General features: G+C 36.3%; 1 protein-coding gene across 1 annotated transcript; it reads left to right on the top strand.

Annotated features, from left to right (window-relative positions):
• The first annotated feature begins 2,101 nt into the window (after nt 1-2,101).
• On the top strand, nt 2,102-11,072 carry LOC138106725 (solute carrier family 12 member 7-like). The gene is made up of 6 exons (XM_069007865.1): nt 2,102-2,264; nt 3,650-3,748; nt 4,402-4,459; nt 7,716-7,890; nt 9,713-9,831; nt 10,498-11,072. Exons 1-6 carry the CDS (start codon nt 2,183-2,185, stop codon nt 10,598-10,600), a joined length of 636 nt encoding a protein of 211 aa, XP_068863966.1. The 5' UTR covers nt 2,102-2,182; the 3' UTR covers nt 10,601-11,072.
• The last annotated feature ends 16,849 nt before the right edge of the window (nt 11,073-27,921 follow it).

Here is a 27,921-nt window from a genome sequence, read left to right as displayed (position 1 = left end):
CCAAATGCTAAAACTAGGTGTTCTACTTGCTGAGTGTGAGCACACATTCTGATACCTAGTGTTCGCTTGAGCTCAAGTGGCACAGATTTCTCAAGGAGAGTTTTCTTCCAGTTGATATATGTTCTACATTGTGTGAAGACTTTGGAGCTGCAGGCTTTGCAAATTAAAGTTTCTTGAGCTGTGGCTGGGAGTATTCAGATGCCGTGACTGCATGTCTTAGGAAGTGTGATAAGTCCACACCATTTATTGGGCACTCATATACAATAAGTATTCATCTCTTATATACCTTCTGTGAATGTTGTCCTAACAATAACAAATCATTCTGCGAGTGACTGACTAAATACTCCTGTAACTCTAACAAAAATGATACAATTCTGCAACTAGGTTTAATCAACGTTGTTCTGCTTCATGGTAGCATGTTGGTCTGATACATTGTACCAGTTCTTGTGTATGTATCCTCAATGTTGCTAGAGGAGCCTTCGCAATCAAGGAATGGTCCTAGAAGGGACAAATGTCTGGACTTTTCTGGAAAGTTATTCTTTTTTCTCACCCCAACTTTCAAGTCCACTTGAATTATCACTTTTGGGAAAATGAGCATAGGAAAGCTCTGTGTGACATGCTGTGAAATAGGAAAGTGATTTCTATTTAACAAAATATCTAAGCCAATTTTATCCACTTGTGCTGGCATGCACAGTTCCACAATTAAGTTGTATGCATCGCAGTGCTCAAGTCACTGTCACTCCATATGTCATGCTGAATAAAGGACACAAGCTGTTGAGTGCTCATTAAGAGATTAAGTGCTCTTGATTGGCAGTTACAAACTAATTTTGGACTTTCTTCTTATGTTTCACAGGGGGTAGGTAGATGCTAATTTGGAGATCTAGTCTTATTTTACGTCACTTCTCAAATTCCTGAAATTTAAAATTCTCTTGTTTCATTAACTCTTCTTAGGCTTCAGTTTTATCTCTAGATCAGTCTGTTACTCTTCTTCATTTGATTGAATACACATAGCATTCTTTACCAAATGATACTTACTTTTAATCTTTGATCTGCTTTCTCTTCTGCTTCTCATGCACACTTCCATATATGCTTACCGATTGTAAGATTTTTGTTAAAAATCTGGGTATGAGTACCCTATCTTTGGCCACTAATGGTTCAAAGTCCATCTTCTATTTTACTCAAGGTTACTTCTTGCTATTATAAAAACTTAAAATATTGTACTTGAATTCCCTAAAGTTATTCAGGATGTCTGAAAATTGGCTATTTGATCATGCTGGCAGTCCATGGGAATTGTTTATTTCCTGTAAAATCCTTTGCCTTCTTGACAGGGCAGGAGAGTATCCACTTTGTTTCCTCACATATGATAGGACAACTTATCTCATTTTCAAATAAGAATCAGTGTGGGCTGTTCTCACAATCTTATCAAGGTACAGAACCAGTGTTTCCATAAATGTAAGCTCTCAAAAGTTTCTGGCTTTTTGACCTATCAGTCTTCAAACAAATATGCTTAGTTTGCTGGGGAATTTGAGCCATATTCTGCTGGGGTTTTTTTTGCTTATCAGTGATCTTCTGAAGTCTGGTTACCCTGCTTTTGTCAACATGTGGAAATCTTTAGCCATGAACAGCTGAATCCTGAACTGTTATCCAGGATTATTCTGTACAGCAGGTCTCAAAGAACTCAAGTTACTGTTAAGTAGGATTTCTTTTTCATATTGCTCCTCAAAACACAAGAACAAGAAGTATTAGTATATACTGAGATTCCTGGAACCTGGAAGTAAGTTTCCTTATTTTTTCACAATAGTACATCTGTGTGCCTGCGCAATGGAAATGTATGTTCTACAAATATATTAGAATTTAATTCTATATTTTCCTTTAAAGGAGGAGAAAATTTTGCAGGACGCATCTCACACTACTGCATTTTTACTGGCATGGACTGGAATGCCCACCAGTTACTATTGGTATTAATCATACTGGGAAATGTAATGATTTTTGTGTAAGAAAAAGGCATCTGATTCCTAGGATTATTGCATTCTCACTAGTCGATATCCTGAAACAGAGAGATGACACTGATTTTTGTTTTTTCCTCGACCTTGTAGATAATCTCTGGAGTGCCTATTCAGAAAAAGGATCAATAGTTGAGAAAAAAGATCAGCCATCAGTTGCTGGATCAGAAGAGTCAAAAATGGGTGGACTTCCTTATGTTTTTACAGACATCATGACCTACTTCACAATGCTTGTAGGGATTTATTTCCCATCTGTGACAGGTAGATACAATTATTTTTCTTGCCTGAGAATGTGTACTTATACCTGGAAAAAAAAATTTCATGTGAAAATTTTTCATTTTCACCAATCTTATTGGTGACTCATTCTGTTGCTAGTTTCTGTGTCCAAGTTTATATACCTAAAACCTTCTGGTGCTAGGGAGACACGGGTCATGGCTGATGACTTTTGGAGGTTATAGGACTTAAACAGGAAATCTGTTTAAGGGCCATTTCTATGTCTGAAAAGAAGGCAAAATCCTTATGGGTTACTAAATGCTTATTCAAAATAAGATGCATACCTTTATAATACTTTAATCTTCAAAGGCATGAGAACAGTTTAATATTCAAATGATTCTGCAGGTATTCAAGCTGCCTGGTTAACTGCCTGGGCTTTGTTTAAATGTCCAATATTTTTTTGCTACACTAACTGTGTAGACTTTTTTGTCAAGCTTAAACTAGTTGTATTTCATTTTCCTCAGCTCACGCTTGACTGAAACAGCCAGACATGTTTTTCTTCTCAAGTCCCAGCTGAAGTAATATCAAGTAACAGAACAGAACTCCAATAAGAAGCTGCAGCACTGTTTGCTAGTATTATCAAGTGGAAGTGTCCCTTTGTATTCATTGTTTGAACCCCACTGCTCCCATTTCTTTACTTCAGATGCTTACCAACATTTCATCATATCTGAACCCATGGTTAATGTTTCATTCCATGGAGTTTGACAGTGTTTTTGCACTGGAGCATCTTGACATTAGCTTCTATGTTTTTGCTTCCAGTGGTCAGGTCAGTTCTAGGAGAGATGGCAGAAATAGTTATTGTATGGGTTTCTTTCCCTCCTATGACAGTATGTTCTACAAAGTACTTCTGTTCTCTTTTTAGATTCACATACATGTGTACATGTGATTTTTCTAACCATTCTTTTTCTTGCCTGCTCTTTTCTTTTTTGCTTCTAAGCTTTTTTTTGTTAGTTTATTGATTTGCTTGCATATGCTATTTTGATGGTCTGTTTAGTAGAAAGTCAGTGCCTTAGGTCACACTGGCTAAAATTGCTAAATCCCTATTAATTTATAACATCCATCCCCAGTATTTTGCTACTCCTTCATTTCAAGAATTATTCTGAGGTTATGCTTGAAAAATATTTTTTTTTAATCTGTCTTTTTACTAACCTTTATAGGATTTGCTTATTCAAGTGGGTAGTAACACAGATTTCTGAATAAAATGAAGCTATAAATTGACTATTTGTGAAGGATTATATTATACTTTTGTAGCCTGCTCCATTGGTAATCCCTGAGTTAAATTTGGCTTAAAATTAGATGTTCATATTCTATTAGTTAGTAACAGGGAGTTATTGCTAATTGTTTTTATGACATAAATTTTGTCTCTTTTTAAGGTATTATGGCAGGTTCAAACAGATCTGGAGATCTAAAGGATGCTCAGAAATCTATTCCTACTGGAACGATTTTGGCTATTTCAACTACATCTTTTATTTGTATCCTTTTTTCTAGTCTACATTTTGTAGGTGCAACAGAATTTTTACCGGAAAGTCGTTAGAGTTCCCTGAGTATAAAATGAATGAAATCTAAACTGAAAAGAAATATTTTATATTTGTCTAAAATATCAGTATTATTTATAAATATTATTAAAATATGTCAAAATTTATTAACAAATATATGTATTCTATATTCTACTAGTGCTTCAAATTCCAATATATAATTGATGGTTTTAGTCAAGCGATCCAACAGTTTTTAGCATTATGTTTCAGTTGGCAGGTGGTTGTTATACTCAGTATAACCAGATCTTAAACCAAACAACCAGCAATTGAAATTGTCGGTCCTTCAAAAACCTAATGTACACAAGTACTTGCTTATTTGTATGAGAAAATACCTGTTCTGTTGCATGATATATGAACTGGCTACTTCCAATACTTCACAAATCGCTATGAGTCGAATACAGTCATGAAGAACATAAACTAAAAAATTGTAGCATGGAAGAACGAAAAAAAACAAACAAAAAGCAACCAGGAAATGCACACACATACTTTCATTGTTGTGGATGTTTTCATTTCATACCTAGGTGAAAAGTGGTGGGGTTTTTTCTATGTGATTTTTTTAGAGAGTAATCTTCCTTCAGTCTCAGTAACAGATCTCTCCTGTATAGTGTTGTTTGGTGCCTGTATAGAAGGTGTGATATTAAGAGATAAGTAAGTCGTATTCAACTTCTAATATTACAGGGAGTATAATCATAAGTTACATTAATAGGACTTATTAATGGCTCTTCTGTGAAATATGCATATGGTATATATTTATTTTGCTTAGGTTAAAACTGGAGGGAAAGCTTGTCTGTTAAACTGAGATGGCTGCAAAAACTGGTCAGGTTACCAGACTGTATGCCTTCAAGAAGCAGAAGCAGAACCTAAGATAAATGTTTGAAGTTGAACCAGCCTAATAAAATGTCCTTGACAAAGAAACTCATAATTAGTATTTGCAGAACTGATGCATGGGGATAAGGGGATATTACTTTGGGAGAAGTAATAGGCTTTTGAAGACCAATTAAAAAATTTGGGAGTTATGTGACAAGGGGACTTTATAAGACTGCAGTGCACCATCATGATTTCCTCTAGACATATGACTATTTTTTGTTTTAAAATCTCAGTTGTACATCAGGAGTCATCTTGATTTTCAAGCATGTAATTGCCTGACAAATTTAAGGCATAATATGAAGGATGAAGGGAATAAATGTGATGGATATGAGCATGAAGAAAATCTCCAGATTTTTATCAATTTCTCCATTAGGAGAAGTTGGTTAAGATGAAATTTTTGTCAGGTTTCACATTTGTTTTCTTGCTGGTGTCTGGTTCTCTTTTCTACTGAGGCCCAGGTTTGCTTTTGGTTGTGGCAGTGGGGTATTGTTTAAAAGGTGGTGAAGTTGATGCTGAGACTACTTATTTCATTAGTCTAGAAGGAAAACCGGAAGTTAAAAGCTGGTTTCTAATCAAACTAATACAAGAAGCAGCAGGTTTCTTCCATGAAAGGCTTTTGACATTGTTTCTCACAGCATCCTCATAGGTAAACTCAAGAAGTGTGGAGAGTAAGGTGGATTGAGAAGTGGCTGACTGGCAAATCCCAGAGGGTCATGGTCAGTGGCAGAGTCTAGTTGGAGGCCTGTGTCCCCCAGGGTTCTATACTGGACCAGTAGTATGCCCTTGTGGCCAAGAAGACCAGTGTAATCCTGGGTTGCACTAGGAGGAAGAGCATTGCCAGCAGGTCGAGGGAGGTGATCCTGCCCCTCTACTCAGCCCTGGTGAGGCAGTATTTGGATTGCTGTGTCCATTTCTGGGCTCCTCAGTACATGAGAGACATGGAGTCCCTGGAGGTCCAGTGGAGGGCTATGAAGATGATAAAGGAATTGGAGCATCTCTCTTACGAGGAAAGGCTGAGGGAACTGGGCCTGTTCAGCCTTACGAAGACACAACTGAGAGGGGACCTCATCAATGTATTTAAGTAAGTAAAGGAGGGGTGCCAAGAAGATGGACCTGGGCTCTTGTCAGTGATGCCAGCCAACAGGACAAGAAGCAATGGGCAGAAACTGATGCACAGGAAGTTCCACGTGAATACAAGGATGAACTTCTTTACTGTGCGGGTGACTGAGCACTGAAACAGATTGTCCAGAGAGCTTGTGGAGTCTCCCTCATTGGAGATATTACAGAACTATCTGGATGCAATCCCATGCAATGTGCTCTGGCATAACTCTGCTTGAGCAGAGAGGTTGGATCAGGTGACCCACTGTGGTCCCTTCCAACCTTACTCGTTCTTTGATTCTGTGATTTTCACTTTAAAATTATATTGCCGCATCAGTGAAAATACCTGGTAATTGTTTCTTCAAAGTAAATATAAAAGTCAAATCAAACTGCCTAGGAAATAGTAAATGAATTCTGAAATAAGAAATTAATGCAGAGCTAATATCTATAAACTCACATTTTTTAAATTTACAGGGCAGAGGGGAAGGGAATTTTCCAAGCTGTTATCTATCATTAGAGCAGGTTGCATAGCAGCAAGAGCCTTGAATCCATGAACTTTCATTTACATTGCTGCCAGTTTTTATGTGGCTGAAATCCATCAGAATAGTAAAGTGTATGGATTTTTAGTCTGGTTTAAAAACTGGGTTTTGAGGCTTTTTTCATTATGATTGTTATGTCTGCAATGGGAAAAAAGTAGGTTGTACATTTTTCTGTTTCTTACATCTCTTCAAGTTATTCCTATCCTGTGTTTAGTTAAAAAAACAGGCATTAGAATTTGAACAAAGAATAAATGTGTAGTTATATAAATCTTGATATAGAAGCACACTATGGGTTTTGTCCTATAATTTTGAGGAGTGTGATTTACATTTTCGTTTCCCCTCTGCTGAAAATATATGTAGTCATGCATCCAAACTTGGGCATAAGCAAGAATTTGAACACTGACTTATTTTATTCACTTTATTGCTGTGTTTCTTGACCCTATTTTAATAGCAGGTCTGAAAAGATAAAAAGCACTTAATTTTTCTTAGTTTTTATCTTTTTTCATTTCTGTAGACTTTTCCTTTTATTTTGGAAAACCTGAACTCATTGGAAAAACATAATAGTGAGATATATATATATATATATATACGGTAGAGATAGCCTTAAAATAAATTTTGGCTGCTTACTAACAACAGTAAGATTGAACTACAAGAACCTTACTTGCTTTTAAAACAAAACTGTCAATTCGAAGGAGGGGTGAGCAAGGAATAACATTTTTGTAGTTTATTCAAGTCATGCCTAAATTAACATTAAGTTAAGTATCAAAAAAAATAGTGGCGGTAGTATTGGATGGGACACTCAGGACTGTGATGAAAGCACCTCTTCCTGACTTCTACCCACTTGTTTGCTGTAGTAAATTAAAAATTGCATCAGGTAGCAAAACAGCCAGAAGATGTGGAAAACTCAAAATCGTTGTGTCTAGTAATTTCTCTGTTTACTTGTTGTCTGTCAGTGTCACACTTTTAAAAGGAAGGGCTAATACTTTTTGTGAATCTCCTGCTTATGCCCCAGGGTATACTTGTATTACTAGTGGAACAGATTTCTGCCATCTAGTTCCTAGCTGTCACAAGAATCTGTAAGATACATATGTACATACTCCTGCTATTGCTGTTAATTCTGAAAAGTTTGCCAAGATATTTGGTAATTGCTACATAACTGCTTAGAGGCAGCACTTAATGTGAAGCAATTTTACTGTCTTTAAAACAGCACGGTAAAGAGAGATTGCTTGGTTGGGAAATCCTATAGTGTGTACTGTAACATAGTGTTTATTGTTAAAAAGTGCTGTTGTCCAAAAACATTGAAATGTGGGTGTTGAAACTATATTAAAAGTTATTTTAATGCTTACTGATTCTTTTTTGTTTTGTTTTAATTATTTTTGTTTCCCCTGTTCTTTCCTAAGGTTTGGAGAAGCAGTTAATGGAAATCTGGTGGTTGGTACACTGGCCTGGCCTTCTCCATGGGTTATTGTGATTGGTTCATTCTTTTCAACATGTGGCGCTGGTCTCCAGAGTCTCACTGGTGCACCCCGGCTGTTGCAGGCCATTGCAAGAGATGGCATTGTACCGTTTATTCAAGTGAGATTTCTTTTGTTCTTGTTGTTACAGTACTTCCAATGTGACTTCTATTTTGACAAAAAAATATGAGGCATTATTTCTGCTGTTCCTGTAGAATGTGAAGAAAAGATTTGGAACTCAGTTCTATTTGTGTAGAATAATAGATCAGGCTATTGTAGGACAAAGTTTGAGCTTCAGTACTTTTGTGCAGTGCAATTTAATTATGTTTGTTCTTACACATGAAAGTTAGTGGTTCCAAACTGAGAATATAGTATTCTATAAATGGAAATAAATGAACTAAGAAGCAACTAATAACTGAAATTCTAGACTCCACGCTGTGTTTACTGCTTGTATTTGTGAACAGTTATTTAATCTCACTATGGAAATGCATAATACTTCTCATATTATGGAGATATAAACCTACTTTTTATTCATTTTTGTAAGGTAAACGAAGTCAGCAAAGATATAACAGTAGAATTCTATCCCACTACTCCAAACATGAAGATTTGTTCCAACACCTCTGTGCATGTTTTAAGAAGAAATAAATCAGATTTTTCTCAAAGTAAGGGAGCTGGCAAACAGAAGATGATGAGAGAATTCTTGCTGGCTGCTTCTGCAAAACCTAAACAACAACACTTGAATTAAAAATTAGTAAATAAGGCTCGGAAAGATAATAGTGTCTGGAGAGTAAAGCTGTGATCTCTATGGTGAAGTTTGGAGTTTGAAAGCTTACCTCAAGACTTGCAAGAGTATCAGTATCTGTAATGGGAAGTAAATACACTAAGTATGCTAGGGTGGAGGGACTGAGTAGTGGTGGAGTTCGATTTGTCAACACAAAGGGGTTATAATGCAATAAGTTGTAAGTGCTGGGTAGTATAGAGAAAGAGAAACAAGAAAAATTTACTTTTGCCTGAAGAAAAAATTTGGTACAGAGAGGGTGACATTATAATTACATGTCTTCAGAGTTAGACTTGAAAGGAGTGAAGAATCAAAAGGAAAAGATTTGTGGTTTGGGAAGTGAGAGAAAGGGAATTGAAGAGAAGCAGTATATTTAAAGAGGGATTTGACACTTGAGGATGCACTTGCAGTTTTGGAGTGATATGGCTACTGCATGGACAATCAAGGAAATGAAAGGAGATTATTATAGAAGCAAGAGTATGACATATTTAAGGAAAAAAAACCAAAATACTTGAAACATGAGTAGAAAAAAGGGGGATTTTAATATAATGGTAGGAAAATTGATGGAGGACAGGAAGCTACAGAAGACAGTATGGAGAATGAATAAGGACTTAATTTCTGTAATTGAATGGAGAAATACAGAAGAGAATAAATACCACTGGAACTTCAGGCAAAGCATTTTGCTATCTGTCACCAGTATAGCTGGATAGAATTCTCCACAAAGGAAATTGCCACATGCAAAATGGTTTTGGGTAGGGCTCTGTGCAGGATCATAGTCTTATCCAAGTCCTCCTTATGTTATTATGTTGATAAGGACTGAATTGACACCTCATTTCTGTGTTACAAAAAATACTGTATTAACTTTTTACTGGGCATAAATTTCTTATCCATATGGTTTTTAATTTATTTAAGAATATTTCAACAACAGCTGCAATAGTACTTTAATGTTATGTAGTCATTGCTTACATTAGTAAGCATATTTAATATTGGAAATATGTGTTCTGCAATTTTAGTTTTGATTTTTCACAGTATAGATTGCATCATTTTCCTTTGTAACCAATGTCTACTTTTAGTTCCAGTTAGAACTAAGTAAGTTAGTTCATGATTTGTACCATGGCTCATAATTGTATAATGAACAGCTTTCCCTAATCTTGAATTGAAATAGATATTTGGTCATGGAAAAGCAAATGGAGAACCAACTTGGGCTCTGCTCCTCACTGCTGGTATTTGTGAAATAGGAATTTTGATAGCCTCATTGGACAGTGTAGCACCAATTCTTTCAATGTAAGTATGAGTGCGGTGTTTTGTGTTCTTAAGTTAAATAGTATTTTATTTTTAAATTAAGTAGGTAATTATTTTTCTTTTTGAAATAATACGTTAGACTTTGTTTTCTAGCAAATTGTATTTCTATTTGATCCCACAGATAATATAAAACAACAAAATGTTTTGGTTGAACTGATTTCTAGGCCCAAAAAATTTTTTCCATGACAGAGGTCTTGAATGCTAATAAAAGTATGTTCCACTTTTAAAAAAACTTGGATTTTCAAATAACAATTACTGCTATTTAAGTAAAGTGCATCTAACAGAGACAGAAAAAACAATTCAACATTTTAGAATATGAATAGAATTTTATTTTATTGACATTGTCCAGAACATGATACCATCTGAGCTACTATAGAAAGAGAAAATCAACTCTGTCCCAGCCAAAAATGATACACCATGATTGTCAGTTATTTGCTGCATTTGTTTCCAAAATACATGTGATACCATATTTTGAGGCCTAATATTCTATAAGTAATCTTAATGTATGTCTTGTGTTCTCTTGGCCACTGTAAACACAGTGCACAGGAAAATGGATCCATTTCTTCCCTTTTTTGGATTCTGTTTACATTTTAAAGCACATTTGTCTAGTACATTTCTTATTAGAAAATGCTCTTCCTTTCTTAACAGGTTTTTCCTTATGTGCTATATGTTTGTAAATCTGGCTTGCGCAGTTCAGACACTTTTGCGAACTCCCAACTGGAGACCTCGTTTCAAGTATTACCACTGGTAGGGAATATTTCTTCATTCAAAAGGGTTAAAACTAACTATACACCCTAAATTGTTGATTTTATTGCAATAATAAAACAAAATCTCCTTTCTGACCTAAATGAGTTAGAGCATAATTTTTTTTCATGTGTTTGGAATAGCACCATAGTAATAACATTAGCCACATGTTTTCATGATCAGTGTAGCTGGTTTGGAAAGGGGTTACAGGATGACATTTTATTCTGCTTATAAGCCAAGAGATCTTCTGTGTGAAAATGGGGATGAAAAACCATAAAATCTGAATTGTGTATATACTTAAGGAGAACTGGTAAAAGTGTTCAGGAAGGTTAGGACAATTTTGATTTTGGTTGTGCAAAAAAATATACAAACCCAAAACTTCTACAGAAAAAAAATCTCTTTCAATATACATCAGTTGGCTCATTGATTATGTGATGACTGGTTTTAAAATATGCTTTGGACATAGCATTTGGTAACTGAAGTCAACCTTTTAAAAAGTGAGTAAAGATCAATAACACAAAAGGTGAAAGTGTGGGGTTTTTGTCTAGTCTTTTTTAATTATGTTAAGAGTTTAAACATTTCAAACTAAGATTGGGAAACTGCTTTATTTTTTTTTTAACTGTATGTTAAAAGTACATAATTTAATTTAAAGTAATTCTATTGAGAAATTTTACTGCTAATATAACCTTAAATACTAGAGCATTTAGTAGATAAGCTGCTGTGATTTTAGGATGTAAGAGCTGCTTATGATTTTTCCTTTCAAAGAGTTGAGTGAAAATGGAATGTTGCAGTTTTAGCTTTGAAAAAACTTGTTGAATCTGCTCCGTAGTTACATACTAGTTTGACACCTAACCCTCCAGATACATGCATTTGGCAACAATTCATTTTTATATTTTTCTCAGAGACATCCGTGAGGCAGCTGATTCACTGTGTGACTACTTCTAGCCAAAGCAGGTGTTGGAATGTTCAGCTGCAATTGGGATGGCATTTTGTTTTTTGAGCGAAAGTAGAGTCTTAGGTTAATTCAGACATAAAAGAGCGGCTATTATTTATTTAGACTAACTACAAGACTGCTGTGCTCAGAACTGGTAGAAAGCATTCCCTTAGTTTAAAATTTAACTCAATGTACTAAAGAAGCAAACTAAAGGTACCAAACCAAACTTGGGTCTATTGACACTCTGTCGATATAGTCAAAGCTAACTCTAATTTGGAAATTGGGTGAAAATGAATTTGGGAGGTTGTATGTGACTAAAAGTATACACAAAACTGTCCATTTTGAAATTATTTACATCTATACTTGATAATAAGTGTGGGCAAACCAGGCATACAGACTTAAGTCTGGCAATACTTCTGTAATTTTTTCAGCTTAGTCATTCTTTCTTTATAACTTTTAGAAGACTGTTTTCTGTATTCTACTGACTTGTGTTATTGCTGGAGAGACAGACCACAACAGAAGTGAGGAATAGAATTGATGAGTCAAATTGAATTTAAACTAATCAACTATTTTGGTGGAAGTAACAAAGTTGTTTATTACTTGCCTTGGAACTGGTGCCACCCAACCACTCCCTCCACCTTGGAATCAGCACCATGTTTATTTGACCAGAAGGAACCCCTTCTCTTGGGAAAATACTCCCCCTTGCTTCCAGCAATGGCATGAAGTGGTGTAGAATAACCGCTGGAACCAAGACACCCAGGTCTTTTGCCAAGACACCTAGGATATTCCTCTTTTGCCTCAGCAAAATCTGGGAGGGTTGAAACTTTTGAATTATAAACAAAAGCAAAATCTGTAAATGAAAACTAGGAGTTCTTGATTAAATGTCTTGTTTTCCCTTACAGATACTGTACGAGAAACAACTGCAGCTCAACAAGCACTTTTGGTGGCTAAAAACATTGACTTATTTCCAACAAATCAAGAACGTTTTACTGAAGGAAATACAGATGTGTGGTGGATTGTTCATGATGGTGGTATGCTGATGTTGCTGCCTTTTCTCCTTCGACAGCACAAGGCAAGGACAACAGAAAATGGCTGGGATTTAGTTTTCTAGCACTGAATGGTTCTAAGCATATCTAATTCAATACTCCTTCACGTTGTTCAAATTATGCATGGTAGTAGCAATCACCGTGTTACAAACTGTTATAATGTATCTTTTTGGTAGGTTTGGAGAAAATGTAAAATGCGTATCTTCACCGTCGCTCAAATGGATGATAATAGTATTCAAATGAAGAAGGATCTTCAGATGTTCTTATACCATCTTAGACTGAATGCTCAAGTGGAAGTTGTTGAAATGGTTTGTTACTAAATATTTTTAAGGTGATACTGGGACTAAACTTGGGAAAACAGATTTAGCTTTTTTCAAATAAAGAGACATTAGCCCAAATACAGAAATTGAAAGATTCCAGACCCACAGAGAACAAGAAGATAAGCATCGTTGTCTTACCGTGTTACAATGCTAGTGTACATGGTGGTGAGTTTAATGGGTTTGTCAAGCAGAGTTTGAGATGTTTGATGTGTTAATTCTTACTTTATTTATGAGGACTAGTCCATAGAGCTGGTTCATTCAGGAAGGAAAAAGCTTGACTTTTTAGCAAGCAGTGAAATGGAAGGCTGAATGTGCTTAATCTAATAAGCTATGACAGATGGTATGGGACAGGATGAACTTGTCCATGTCTCTAACTGCTGGAAGAATACCTCTCTGGAATAAGGAATTCCTAGTCTCAAATGAGAGTTGTTTTTGGCATCACCAGCCTCAGCCAGCACTGAACAGCAAGACAGTATAGCTACAGTTTCACAAGTCAAGGTAGTGACAAAATGAATTTTGTAACTTTTTTCCTTTTCTAAATATGGGTCATAAACTGTTTAAGAGGAAAGGACTAAAGCTATACTCTGTCTAGGTCCACTTTTTTTGGAAACTAAGGATGTAATTTCCAGCACTAAAAGGTGACTAGCATAATGCCCAAAGTAAGGCGCATGGAAAAAAAAAACCAACCAAAACTTCTGCTCATTCTGAAGTGGGATGAAGATGAGTAAACTGGTTCAAAACTTCTACCACCACTAGTTTCTAGAATCACCAGAACTTATTAAAAAGATTTATCATGCTAATCAATCATAAAACAATTTTAGGAATTGTTTTAATTACTTAGGAAAAATTTACATGTGAAAGATTTACTATTCTTTGCTTAGACTACTAAATATGAAAGTCTAAAAAGCTGTGGCATGTACAGTTGAATGAACACAGAGTGCCATAAAAAGGCTCAGCCTTGGTTGGATTTTGAGCAGAAGACAGTATAGAAAGTTGTGCTGGTTTCAGCTGGGGTAGAGTTAATTTTTTTCATGGTGGCTGGTATGGGGCTGTGTTTTGGATTTGTTCTTGATTAAATGTCAGGGTTGGTAATATAGAGATGTTTTTGTTATTGTTGAGCAGGGATTACACAGAGCCAAGATCTTTTCTTCTTTTTGTACTGCCACACTGACAAGGAAGTTAGGGGAGGTTGGGAGGAGACACTGTTGGGACAGATGATCCAAACTGACTAAAGGGATATTCCAGACCATATGACATCATGCTCAATATATAAGGTGGGGAGAAGAGGGAGGAAGGGGGGAATGTTTGCAGTGATGCAGTTTGTCTTCCCAAGTAACCATTATGCATGATGGGGACCTGCCCATGGGAAGCATTGAATTAATTCCTTGTTTTGCTTTGCTTGTGTGCACAGTTTTTGCTTTTCCTATTAAACTGTCTTTATCTCAACTAATGAGTTCTCTAGCTTTTATCCCTCTGATTCTCTCCCAAATCCACTTGTGAGGGAGTGAGTGAGAGTCTGCATGAGCCTTGGTTGCTGGCTAGTGTTAAACCACTACAGAAATACAATTTATTCTTTTCTGCTGTGGGTAATATTTAATTCTGGGAATCTTCCAGAGGATAAGAGATACCTTACAAGTCAGTGACAACACAGGTGACTGCTGTAGATTTTTGTGTTGCATTTTAGTTTTGAGCCAATGTGAGAATATATTTCAGAATTTTTTCCTAATGGCTTCTGTTTATGGACATTTCTCACTGATGCAAGGATAATGTGTTATTTGTGCCTCTGGACAGTTTTTAAGCAAACAAGTGTACACACATGCTTAGGTGGGAGGCAATGCAGGCCCAGTTTAAATAACTGCTTTCAACTCTCACTTCGGCAGCCTAGTTGGAACAGAATAGTGGAAAGTCTGTTCCAAGTACCTAAAATTTAGATAAAACAACAATAGTATTGTTACAGTAGGATAGGTCACTGTATGAAATTGCTGTTCGAAGATTAAGTTTTAAGAATGAGGACAGAAGTGATTGATAAATTATATGCTTAGGATTACTCTATTGCCATGAAAACATCCAGGACCACTGAATGAATACAGGTATGAGATACACTGTCTAAATGTTGTTCTTCCAAGTAGTACTTTTCTTCTGGTGTTTCTAATGCCAATTTATTTTGCAGTTTGAAAATGATATTTCTGCGTTCACGTATGAGAAGACACTTATGATGGAACAGCGATCTCAGATGCTAAAACAGATGCAGCTATCAAAGAATGAGAGGGAAAGGGAGGTAGGAACTTTGACTTGACAAGATGTTCTGTGAAAAATCTGAAAGTACTATCTTTGGGCTGTGGCTTCTTATCAGTTTCTAACTAGTTAAGAACTTTCGTAACTGCATTCTGTGTTTCTCTACAACCAGTTTTACTTGTGTGCCAGTTTGGACAAATTTGGAAATATATCCTCTGAGAGAAGGCAGGTTACAACCACCCCTCCCCCCACCAGGCTCAGGAAAAAACTAATTTTCCTCGAAGAAAGTGAAAGAGATAAAAACTATTTATTTAACAAACACACCAGAGAGGATAATAATGCTAAATAGTAAAACCTCTTACTGTGGAGAAAAAAACCTGGGAAAATTTCAGAGTCCTTCCATAGGTAGACTCTCTCTTCCTCCTCAAAGCTGGGACAGGGTGGGGCCCCCTCCTCTAGGGCCTCCACTTCTGTGGAAAAGGTCCCGATGTGTTCTGATGTTGAAACAGTCCAAAAAAGAAGGGGAAAAAAAACCAAAGTCCCAGGAAAGCAAAGTTCAACTCTCTGTCTCTCTTTCTGGAGAAAAAGTAGCTGAAAACTGGCTGAAAACTGGCTCTGAAAGCAAGCAGAGTGCTTCCCTCCACTCTCCCTCTGCTGCCGCAGCTGAACACAGAGAACTGTCTCTATCTCTGCGTCCTTGAAACAAACTGTAAACTGCTTTGAAGAGTTTGCTCATTTTTTTTTTCTCTTCCCCCTCTCAGGCTCAGTTTAAAGGCATAGAAAGGCACGAAATTATTTTCTGGGCATAGGGCAGAGATATGGGATACAACATCATAAAGTCACCCCAAGACAACTTTCAAGGTTAAAGTTACGTGGGAAAAGAAATAATTTTTTATTTAAACAGATTTGAAGAGTTTTCCGGTTCTTGTTGAGTGCAAGTGTTAATTAGCAAAACATTTGAGCATCAGTGTGGAATATATTCACAGCCTTTCCAAACTTGGCATCAGTAGATAAGATTCATGATTATACAACTGGACTGATTAGCTTTGATTGTGATTTGGTTTTAGGATTATAGAATAATTTAGATTGAAAAAGACCTTTAACCTAACACTGCCACATCCACCACTAAACCATGTCCCTAAGTGCCATATCGACATGTTGTTTAAATACCTCCAGTACCTCAACTTCAGCCACCTCCCAGGACAGCCCATTCAAATGCTTGATAACCCTATCCGTGAAGAAATTTTTCCTAATGTTCTATCTAAACTTCCTCTGGTACTACTTAAGGCCATTTCCTCTTGTCCTGTTACTTATTACTGGGGAAAAGAGACCAATCCCCACCTCACTACAACTGTCTTCCAGGTAGTTGAATAGAATGAGAAAGACCTTCCTGAGCCTCCTTTTCTCCATGTTAGAGAAGCCTACCTCCCTCAGCCACTCCTCATATAACTTACAAATACACCATATTACACAATATAATACAAATCTGTTCAAATCGCACTGAATATTTTTTTTAGTTTCTGCATTATTTTGAATGTTTTATGAATCAACTGATTTCTTTCTGGAAGGAAACTTAGGCCAACAAACTATAATCCTGTAGTATCAATATGGAAATGCTGTTTTTGCTGCTCCCCTATCCTTACTATTTTGCATATTTAGTAACAAGCTTCGTTCAGCTGTAATTTTATGAATATTTGTAACTTATAAGTCCTTTCCTTTTGGCTTGTGCTTCTACCCCCTCATATATTCTGCTAACTCTTTCAGTATTATCAAGATTTTTTAGTGATGTAGAAGGTAGTGAATTCTCTGGCTTTGCCATCACAAAAATTATTTCCATCCCACGGCAAATAAGAGAACTCTACTGTGTTTAATTGCTCATTTGTAAAACAGCTAGATTGTTTTTCTTGTGGCTTTTCTTTTTTGATGTTAATCGTACAAGTCCAAGCAGTTTGGGGTTTTAATGGTTTTTTTCCTTTTATTTCTCCTCTTCTCTCTATTCATTTTTCCACCTCACAGGATTTTTTAAAGATTCCTAAAGATGCCTGCTATTATTACAATGATGTGATACTGTAAATCCTCTTTCTTATCCATGTCATGGTAGTTTTCTTTCAATTTGAGCCTGCCTAACATATTTTCAGTAACAAACCAAACTTTTCTGTACATCCTATTCAGTCTTACTGTTTCTTTATTGAACAGTAGTATCTTTCAAGTGGAGTTTGAGTGATTTATCTATTGGAGATTCTGAAGGATTTAACTTCCACATGAATAATGCTCTGTAGTCTATGGCACATCAACTGCGGAGGAGATGAAAGAATTTCTCCTCAGCTCTGAGCTGGTTGGAATCTGGACTATACTTCAGAGTTGTTTGCTTGGAAGTTTTTATTTCTTTCTATTCCCTCCATATAATTTTCTTTATTACTCACTTTTATCTGAACTTTACCATCACCGTTATAGCTTCAGTTTCTTCCTTCTTATCAAGCAGGGTAAAACCTGAGTGTATTAGTTTAAAAAAACAGTCTAGTTTTTTGTGGGCAGGAGAAAGCTGCTCAAAGCTTCTACTATGTCTGGCACAGAGCCAAGCGCTGAAGGCTCTGACAATGGGCAGGTGCTGTGACCAGCACTGGGAATGCCCGTGCAGCTGGGGTGGCATGGCCAAAAATGTGCAGCCAGAGCCCTCCTGGGGCCAGGGGAGGCTGCACGGCTGGGGCCCTCCCAAGGCCGAAGCCCTCCTGAGGGCAGGAGCAACGTGCCCAGGGCCACCCATGTGGTGCCGGCAGGGACCACGTGGCCAACGACAAAAACATGGCAAACAATTCCCCGACATGGAACACAGTCGAGATCAACCTTTTTGGCATAGCGAAGCTCAATAAGAACTTTTCAATTGATAAAACTTGAGAACAATACTACCTATGGACAAAAATTTTCTTCTGAGTCAGAGAAGAGGAAAAGTGAGGACATGTGAGGAGAACCAACATGGCAGCACCGAGGTCAGTGAAAGGAGGGAGGAGAAGGAAGTGCTTCGGGCATAGGAGCTGAGATTCTTCTGCAAGCTGTGGTGAGGACTATGATACAACAAATTATTTCCCTGTAATTCATGAAGTGCATGGGGGGGGATGCAGAGATCCACGCTCAGCCCATGAGGAAAAGTGCTCATGCTGGAGCACGTGGATGCTGAAAAGCTGTAATCTAGTGAGGAACTCGAAGAGAGAGAGAAGACCCTTTCTTCCAGAGATAGAGAGCCCTTGCTTCCAAACTAGAACAGCTTATCCTTAAAAGACTAAACCCCATGAACTAAAATGACCCACGATGTGCAGCATTGGGAAGACTGCACCGTTCGTGGGAGGGAGCCATGTTACAACAGGTCGGATGGGCTGCTATTCGTGAATGTTAAAACCATGCTGGAGAAGTTCACAGAGAACTATCCCCATGGGAAGGATCCCACGGCACAGCAGAAGAAGGAAACTCCTTTCCTTAAGCGTACTGAAGGAAGATTTTTAGGAAGTGACAAAGACTGACCAAAACCCCATGTTTTTGTCTCCTTGCACAGTCAGTGTGAAAGAGGGAGGGATTGGGAAGGAAAGGTGTTTTAAAGGTTTATTTTAGTTCTCATTACTTTTTACTTTTAATTCTGTTAACAATAAGTCTTCTTTATACTGTTTGAGTTTTGAACCTGTTTTGCCTTAGTTTTTCCCCTAATCCTTATCTCACTCATGAAGTTTTTGTTTTAATTTCCCCTCCTCTGCTCAGCTATAGCAGAGGAAAATAAGTGGATAGTTTTTTGTGAGTGCCTGGCTTCTAGTCAGTGTCAAAACCCCAACAATTTTGGTGGAGACATTCAAAATATCACTGAATTTATTTCAGGGTCTGAAGTAAAACCCTTGATAATTCCAAGAACCCCTAGTATTTACTGACTTGTCCAAGATTAAAAGTCATACCTATGTATTGTTTCTGATCAGGATATCTAAATCTACCTTGTTCTTTTGTATTTTCATAAGAAAATGTGGATAATTTTTGTCCTCTGGAGCTACAAGATGAGTAGATGTACTCAGTGTACATCAGATGTACTCAGGCCCATTCTTACTCTGATCATCTTTCCTTAAATGAGCTGAGCCATTCTTTTCATGTTTTTGCTGACCTCCAAAACATTTCATTTATTAGTATCTCTAGTTCAAATTAGCATTGCTTTTCTTTTTATTGTCTGTCTCCAGGCATTCAAATATAACCTGGTATTCCAGCTTTGAATGGTGAGTGTAATTTGGTTTCCTGTTACCACAAAGATTAGTACTTTAACCTCACTTTAACCTGAAGTGGATGCCTTCAAATGAAGCCAAGACCTTCTCAAAGAGGTGCATTTGGTTTTGTACAGTGTTCTTTTGCTGTTTCATAGGCCTGCTTTTGTCCCTGAGCAATCACCCTCACCCTTCCTTCTTCTGTCACTTTTTAAAAATAGAACTGATTTGATCTTGCCCTCTGGGTTTTCTTGTAGAACAGGGCATCGAGGACTCATCAGATTTTTGTTTACTTTCTTGGAAAACTTGGTCAAATTGCTTCTGTTTGGGTGTAAATATAACATGTGCCTGCAAAGCATAAGATAGGCAACTTAAGTTTAGCTGGCAAACATTTATTTATTTGACTTTGTCAATAGCGCTACTGTTGGGGTTCCTCCCCCCTGCCATGGGGTCCTGGGAGAGGGGACCCTGGGGTAGAGGCATGGCCTAGGCATGGGGTCTCCTGGTCACATGTACCCTAATCCTGTTCCCCGTTGGTTATTTTGTGTTCCCCTGCCCAGGGAGGACCCTGGTTGTCCTGTGATTGCTCAGCTCTTCGGCAGTCCCCCGGCCATGTGGCTGGAGAATAAAGATCTCTGAAACTTCTATCAAGAATCGCTCCCTATTTCTTTCCACGGGCCTCGCTGTCTAATGCATGTTGCAGGAGACCCCATTGCAACATGCTACAAAGGGAAAGGAAAATGTAGAGCCTCGCTCACTTTCTTGCTTCCCTTTTTGGTGGTTTTTGGCTTTTTTCTCTGGTTAACCCTCAGTAATGACTCTTGGGCCAGGCAGTGGTAATGGGACCTGTGAGAAGGTAATAATCCTTTCCCCACCAAATTGTGTTGGGTTGTGCTGTTAGGTAACATTGGCAGAAATTTGGGTGCATGCATGTGAGGAGCAAAATTATAGTTTGTGAATCATTAGATTTTTAAGGTTTTAGGTTTTTAGAGTTGGAAAGTAGCTTTCTCACATGCTTTAATTTTTTTCATGCTTTTGTTTGTAATTGAGTAAAAAAATTCACCTGAATATGTACGTATACAAAAGGACGTGACCCTCACAAAGAAGTGAATATTTGAGCTTCCCATAGAGACTGAAAGATTCAACTGGCTTCATGTTTTCACAAATGTTTTTAAAGGGACTTCATAACTAACTACTAAACATTTTAAAAAGAGCCTTATAAGCTGATACCACATCTCATCTACTGAAATGAAGAAGAATATGATATCTGCTTTTTTCTGTAGACTTTTTTTTTGTCATTGGTAACATTTTTGTCCCAGATTCAGAGCATCACAGATGAATCTCGAGGCTCAATTAGAAGAAACAGCTACTCCAGTCCATTGTCCGTTGTCCAAGATGCTCAGGCACTGCTGACTAATGATTACCAAGAGGAAGAGGTAGTTGGACATAGTGCTGACTAGACATATTTTCCATTGCAATATTTGAAGTGCCACTACTGCAAACTGAACTACACATGAACAATTTAATCATTCATTGTTATGGAGGAGTTTTTAGTCATTTTTTCTACATTCATTATCTTAACCTGTATTTCTTGTCTCTAGATGATGCTTCTGCGACATGAACTATATTCTCTTTCTCAAACTTACTTTCCGTAAAAGAAACACATTTCTGAGATTTCCTGTTTTCTTAAGAGCCAGAAGCAGGGTGTTACATTAATAAATATATTTCATGTTTTCACCAACCATTGACTTCCTTTATAGTTTCTCTGTTGAAATACTGAAGATTCGCAGAGACTGTATTGATATACTAGGTCTTTTAAGGAGATTTCTATGCTTATTTGCAAGCCATTATTAACCCATATATGTCATTACTGCTTTCTGCATGGTGACAGTGAAAGGAAATGGACTGATTTAATCAATGAGTTTAGTGTGCACTTGAAGCGTTGCTCATATCTAAAATGTGTAGCCTAGTTTGTAGAAGTGCTGTATACCATTGTATTTCCCTTTCATCATGGAGTGAGAGAGCAAAGTGTTGTGTTTCATGAATTGAATTTGGTATCAAAATAGCACTAACAAGAATGTGTTTTTGTTGTGTTTGCATTTTTATAGATGTGTATTATAGGTCCAGAATTTCTCTTGGTCTCACTGTCTTTCTAAACATGGCAAATTTTCTTCCATTGAAGTATAGTTGAACTGAACTCATCTTACAGTGTTCCTTTGAAATTTTAGTCCATCAGCTATTGTTCCATGGTATTTATAATATTGGCATGTATTTGTTAGCTTTTTTCATTCTCGTCATAGAATTAATTGTATTCATAGGAATTTCTGATTTGTGGCCTTGAATCATCGTTTAATCATCTGTGAACATAGGAAGACCATCAGACTAAGAGATATTTATATGAACCTCAGAAATTAACTCAAGAATTTGGGAATCCTGGAGGATAAGGACTAGGAAATAATTTAGGGAATATACAGAAGCTCAAAGGCATTTAAAACCACCTGCAATTACAATTTGTGAACCACTAGAGGAATTGCTTTTCTGAGACAAAAGTAGTATTCTCATCTGCTTGGGTTTTATTCGTGCTTTTTATTGACCTGCATGAAATTCTTAATCAACATATATGTGGAGGGACCATGATGATGTCTAACGTGAATAATTGGGGTTCCCAAACAGAACAGGACCTTCAACTCATGATTTAACAAGTCTCTGAATAGCTTTCAGAACTGTTAAACAAAAAGCAAACAAACAAACAAACAAACAATCACAGGAAAAAAATAAATACCTCCTCCGAAACAGAAAACTCCAAAGCACAAAAAGAATCCTGCCCCCAAATACCAATTCATTTATAATTTTCAGAGTCTTAAGTTACTGTATTTGTGTTGCATTTGATGGAAATAGAGAAGTCTATGGACAAAGTATTATGAGGGAAAGTAAGTAAATAATGTGCTAAATATTTAATCTTTCTTTTCTCCAAAGAAGCAAGGGGAATGGAAAATAGAAAACACAATATTCTTCCGACATGCGCTTTTGTGTTCTTGAAGTTGATTTGACTTTCTACTGTTAAAAGGGAAGAGAAGGCCCCTTCATGGCTAGATTGGTTGGATTTGTTATGTAATATTCATAATTTGTTATGTTATACTCTTGCAGGCATAAATAATCTAATTTAATAATTTAAATCTACAGCTAGCCTTCAATTCAGCCAGTCCCATACTGGCGTCATGAGAGTCATGTGGTAGTTCAGCTAAAGGCATGGGAAATGGACAATGTTTACAACAGTATCTGTGAAATAATGTAACTCGTGAACAATGAGAGTACTGGCTTTCAAGTTTTTCATTGGCAAAATGCCCTGATGTTAATAAAGTACTCTCTGGTGAAATTGAAATTCACTTGAGTTCATTACAAAAGTAATGTTCCAGGTAAGATGTAGTTTTGCAAATATGAACAATTAAGTACATTTTTACAAGCAATTTCACTTCATGCTAAAGTCACAATAGTCTCATATTTGTTCACAAAGTAAGGTGCATTTTTCTTTAACCTCTTTGGTTCTCCTGCTATGAAATTCCTTTTCAAAATTTTAATAATGTGTAATTTGAAAATGCTAGTTTTGACTGAATCTTGCGGTGATTATTTGTTTTGTGGCCAGGCCCAGCTGATCCATGATAGAAACACTGCCTCACACTCCGCTCCAGCAGTTGAAGCAAGTGTGGCTGCTGCTATGCCAGAGAAAGTGCAAATGACCTGGACTAAAGAAAAGTTTGTAGCGGAAAAGCATAAAAACAAGGATTCAAATGTGTCTGGCTTTAAAGATATTTTCAACATGAAGCCGTAAGTATGCATGTGGTATGTGGAGCTTTTTATTTCATTGTGTTTATTTTAATGGGGGGAGGGGTTCTAGTTGGTTGTTTTATCTGGGTTTTGTTTTTTAAGTGATTCTGCTTTATTTAAACTTGAATACAAAAATAATCTTTTCATGCACTTCACTTAAATGGCATCCTTATAAAAATAGTATGTACTATGGGTACATTATGGGTCGAATGACTGTAAAGAGAATGTTTTGAGTGAAGTTTAAATATAGCAGACTTCAAGCTGTAAACTCAACATCTGGATTGTACCAGAAAGCATATATGTTAAAAAGCTTAATGATAACTTCTTCTTTCTCCCTCTGTGTGAAAAATTAGTGTATTTTTGTTGTGTTTGGTACTAGAGGGAGTACCAAAGAAGCAGATAGTCTTTCAAGACACTTAGGTTGTGTTTTTGATTTTGGGTGCATGTTTTTTTGGGTGTGGGGGGTGTTTTATTGAACAAAGGAAGAGAGGGGGAGTTGGGGGTTTTTTTTGGTTGGTTGGCTTTTTAATGGACATTCAGTGCTCATCCTGTAAATTAAAGCAATATAAAACTTGTCTAAATATGTATGTCTTGCTATATTAAATATTTCCTGTTTTAAATATTCCCTAATGTCTTCTTCTTAGATAGATAAGAGCTACTCCTTGTGTCAAACCAATGTAGTAGACACAAAAACAATTACAGAAGGAAATCAGTTTGTTTGTTTCCTCATGTTGTGATTTTAGAAGAATAGCTTAAATTATTTTCTGCACATGACCAAACCAAAACTGTGGATGTCAAGGGAAATCTTAATATCTAAAGAAAACATATCTTAAATCTAGGACTTTTAGGCAATGCAGTTAGAAAGCATATTTAAAATCAGTACCTAAAATCCTAAGTTGGTTTGTGGATTTGCTTTGAGCTCTTTAGAAACAGTTTGCCTTCTGCAGATTCCAAAAATTATTGTGCTCATGCTCTAAAGCATTGTCCTGGGCTGCATTATACTCTAATCTTTAAGGGCTTTTAAAATTAGTATCTTTGAAATAGTTCTTATCACTACTTTAGAATTGTGCAAGACACTGATTTCAGATATTATTATTTTAAAACTACAATGTGTAGTTGGGTAGAAATTACAGTTCAAACTTGGTGTGCCTGTACAGTATATTAATATCGTTGACTTAATAATGTACCTGATGGCATAATTTTTTCTTTCTATGCATTTGCTTCCCTTTCACATAGAGAATGGGGAAATCTGTAAGTCTAAATTTCACTTCACTTAAACAACATAGGCTGGGTTCTCTGGTTCTTGTGATCTTTTACATTTTATGCATGTTTTTAAATCATAATTTGCAATGCATTTATTCTTTTGTTCCTTTTTAATATAATGTGATATAGCACGTGCTGAAAAAATATTCATCATTGTGACTTGTTAATGTTCTCTTAAGTATTATCAAATTTCTATTCAAGCTAAGTCACAAAACATGTGTTTTAGTTTCTGTAAGAATATAAATATTGACAGTACTCCTCTGCACCAGCATAGTATTTAGTGTTCTAATTAACTACATTTAAAATTGAATATATTTTTATTCTGGAAGAATAGCCTCTCATTGTGCTATAACTACTTGCACAATAAGGAATATTTGTTCACAAAGGGAGCTTTCATGTTTCATCAAAAGTCAGTTCTTGCCTGCCTTCTACCAACCCATGCATGTGTAGAAATAACATAAGTTCAGACATATATGACAGCACACAAAAATGGGATACTACCTCTCTTGAGTGAAATTCACTTGACTGCTCTGCTTTTTTTTAGAGTTCAGCATTTTCTTAATTTTATCTGCTTAACAAATTGAGCTTCTTTTGAAAATTTGGGAAGTTTACTTTGTCTACTAAGTATGATTTCAGTTCTACCAATGTTTGAAGGATAAGTGATGTTAGTAAGCCTCAGTTCACATTTTACACAATGCAAGCCTTTATTTCAGTGCTGAATTTTTTGCCCACTGTCACAAAGTTACACCCTGCGTGTTATTTTTAGTTTAACAATGTTTCAGCTTCAATATTTATACATCTCAATTATACAATCTTGCCTTTCTTCATAGTTCTTGTTTGGTCATCTCAAAATGCAGTTCTGCTTCTAAAAAACTGAGCTTCAAGCATTCCTTTGTTCCATATATGGTTCTTGTGCAGTTGGTTCTTAGGATAGATGGGCATCGTGATAGAAAATCCCCCAGGAGGGACTGATAAACTCAGTTTTAGAAATGTCATTCTCTTGTAGGGGGAAGATTAGGGGTGGCAGAGTATAGAGAATCAATTGAATTGGTAGGGCTGTTTTTCACTGGCCACTAAATTTCAGGCCAAATGCATTTTAACTATTTATTAAAAAAAAAAAAAAAAAGAAATCTCTTTTTGGGCAGCAGATCTTTTGGATAAATGGACTAAGTTAGAGTTTGAATATTTTGGTCACATTGTAGCATATGACTCATTTCCAGCCATGGCTAACTTTACACAGATAGCTGTTTCTCAGGAACTGTAAGGAAACTGTTCTTTTATTTTGTTCTGAAAAGCAACTAAACCATACAAGTGAAATACTACAGTAAGGACTTTTTTTTAAATCCTAGCCGTTTTTTCTTCCTGTGCACAAACCTACAACAATTACATTTGTAGATGCATCAAGGAAAATATTAGGTAATGTTGATAATGTAAGGGAATAGGCTCAATTTCAGTTCACTGCTTACTGCCTTACTCTTACGGTGTGAGAAGCTAGTAATTTTTTCAAAATTCTGTGGTGTTTCTGAATTTTCTTCACTGGCTTATAGAATTTTGTAATGTTTCCAAAGGAGCGTGAATAAAACCTTGTACTGTACAACATAAATACTGTGATCTTTCCATTGCATACCTGTAATTTCATTGTCTGGGAATTCTTGTATAAATCCAGTTACTTTTTTATATAACTCAAACTGGATTCTTAGTGGTTCTTGTCTGAACTTTAATTTCTATTGAAACCAAAGTTTTGATTCATCTTGGTAAAAGATAATTGACAACTGGAAGATTTGTGCATTCTGACAAATTACTTAGAACTGCTTGAATTTCAGACTTAAATGTTCTTGTCAAAGGTATTGAATTTTCTTATTTATTTTGAATATGTACAAATATTAGTGTCCATGAAAATAGCTTGGTTTACATACTTGTAATTTCAAATAAATAACATATGATTCAATTACATAAGTATTATGACAGTGCTTAAAAATGTTTCTTTGCATGCTAGAAATCAGTCAAATGTGAGAAGAATGCACACTGCTGTGAAGCTCAACGGAGTAGTGCTTAATAAATCACAACATGCTCAGCTAGTTCTCCTGAATATGCCTGGACCTCCTAAAAACAGAAAAGGGGATGAAAACTGTATCCTCTACTGTATTTATTCCATATTTCTTGAAATTGAGGGTTTCATTTTTGTGATTCTGCCATTACCTGTTGGGATAACCATTAGTAAGTATGGTAAGCATAAGTCTGCCTTTAAGAAAGTGACACAAAGAGAGTTATAAAAAATCTTGGTAGCGCTGAGGGAGGGGGATTTTCTATTGGTATAAAGCATTTCTTAACTTTGAACTAATTTTAAAATTTCCTACTTTTATCTTTTTTTGTAGGTGACTAGGGAAAAACTAGGAATTTCCCCCAAGTTAGGCCTCACTTCCACTTGAATAACCAGTAATGGGACAGTAAAGGGTGACACATAAAAACTCTTTGATGAAATTGTTGAACTCTATTTTCGCATTATATGTCAGACTTTTTGAGAGATTACTAGCTATTTTGTTTCTCTTCTGAATAAATTCCTTGACCAGATGGTATTTCAGACATGGAATTTCTGGAAGTTCTGACAGAAGGTCTGGATAGAGTTCTCCTAGTCCGAGGCAGTGGACGTGAAGTGATCACCATTTATTCTTAATCTGTTTGCATGTGTTTTTCAAACACCATACACCACCACCATAAGAAGACAAAGTTTTTTGCTATAATTTGAGCAACTTCATTGTGTTCTAGTGCGTTGAAAATTACCTGCAAACTGAATCTTATGATGATGTATTCTTTTTTTCCTAGTAAGATGTTATATTTAAATAATATTTTAAGCAAATTTATGTAGAAAATATTTCTATGGGGAATTGATAAATGGTGGATGGGTTAGGATATTTATGTGTGTGTAGCATATTCTGACACTTCTTAAGCTGTGGTAAAACAAAAAAATTGGTAATGCAATCATATTTTTAAAGATATAGAAATATAAGCAACTTCTGATTATTTTAATCTTTGTTCTGCATCATAATAAAAGGGAAGGGTTGTAGGAAAGGTTGTCTTCTTTCTTTACCAAAATGCTGCTGTGTTGCTTCTGTTGGAATTAGTCCTGGTTCAGGAACCTTCCTTCAGAGAGATATATATATAGCCAGTCAAATTTGTCTATGACATGCATAGAGTGTTTCCCTGAAGTTCATGATTTGCCATACCTGTTAAAAATAATATTTCTGTATTTAAAATACTTAGGTAGCTGAAACCACCAGGTGATAGCAAATAGACAAGCTGTGTGGGTTCTTTTCTATGAGGTACTGGCAGTTAACCATTATCTTACACCATTATACCAATGATGAAACATGAGAGCATCCAACTCATAGGAAGGCGATGGTGCAGAAACTTCACCCGGTTCCAAATATAATTTAACAGTTGATAAACCACAGCAAGGTGGTTAATGAAATGCAGTC

The sequence above is a fragment of the Aphelocoma coerulescens genome, chromosome 2 (assembly GCF_041296385.1).
Source record: "Aphelocoma coerulescens isolate FSJ_1873_10779 chromosome 2, UR_Acoe_1.0, whole genome shotgun sequence".
In the NCBI taxonomy this organism is placed as follows: Eukaryota; Metazoa; Chordata; class Aves; order Passeriformes; family Corvidae; genus Aphelocoma; species Aphelocoma coerulescens.
This window is presented reverse-complemented; position numbering and strand designations above follow the sequence as displayed.

What these genes read in the sequence shown, in the direction of transcription:
- LOC138106725 (XM_069007865.1), top strand. Translation starts at nt 2,183, where the DNA reads ATGGGTGGACTTCCTTATGTTTTTACAGACATCATGACCTACTTCACA. An exon ending in TTATTTCCCATCTGTGACAG is followed by an intron (nt 2,265 to 3,649) that starts GTAGATACAATT and finishes TCTCTTTTTAAG; the next exon opens with GTATTATGGCAGGTTCAAAC. An exon ending in GGTGTGATATTAAGAGATAA is followed by an intron (nt 4,460 to 7,715) that starts GTAAGTCGTATT and finishes TTCTTTCCTAAG; the next exon opens with GTTTGGAGAAGCAGTTAATG.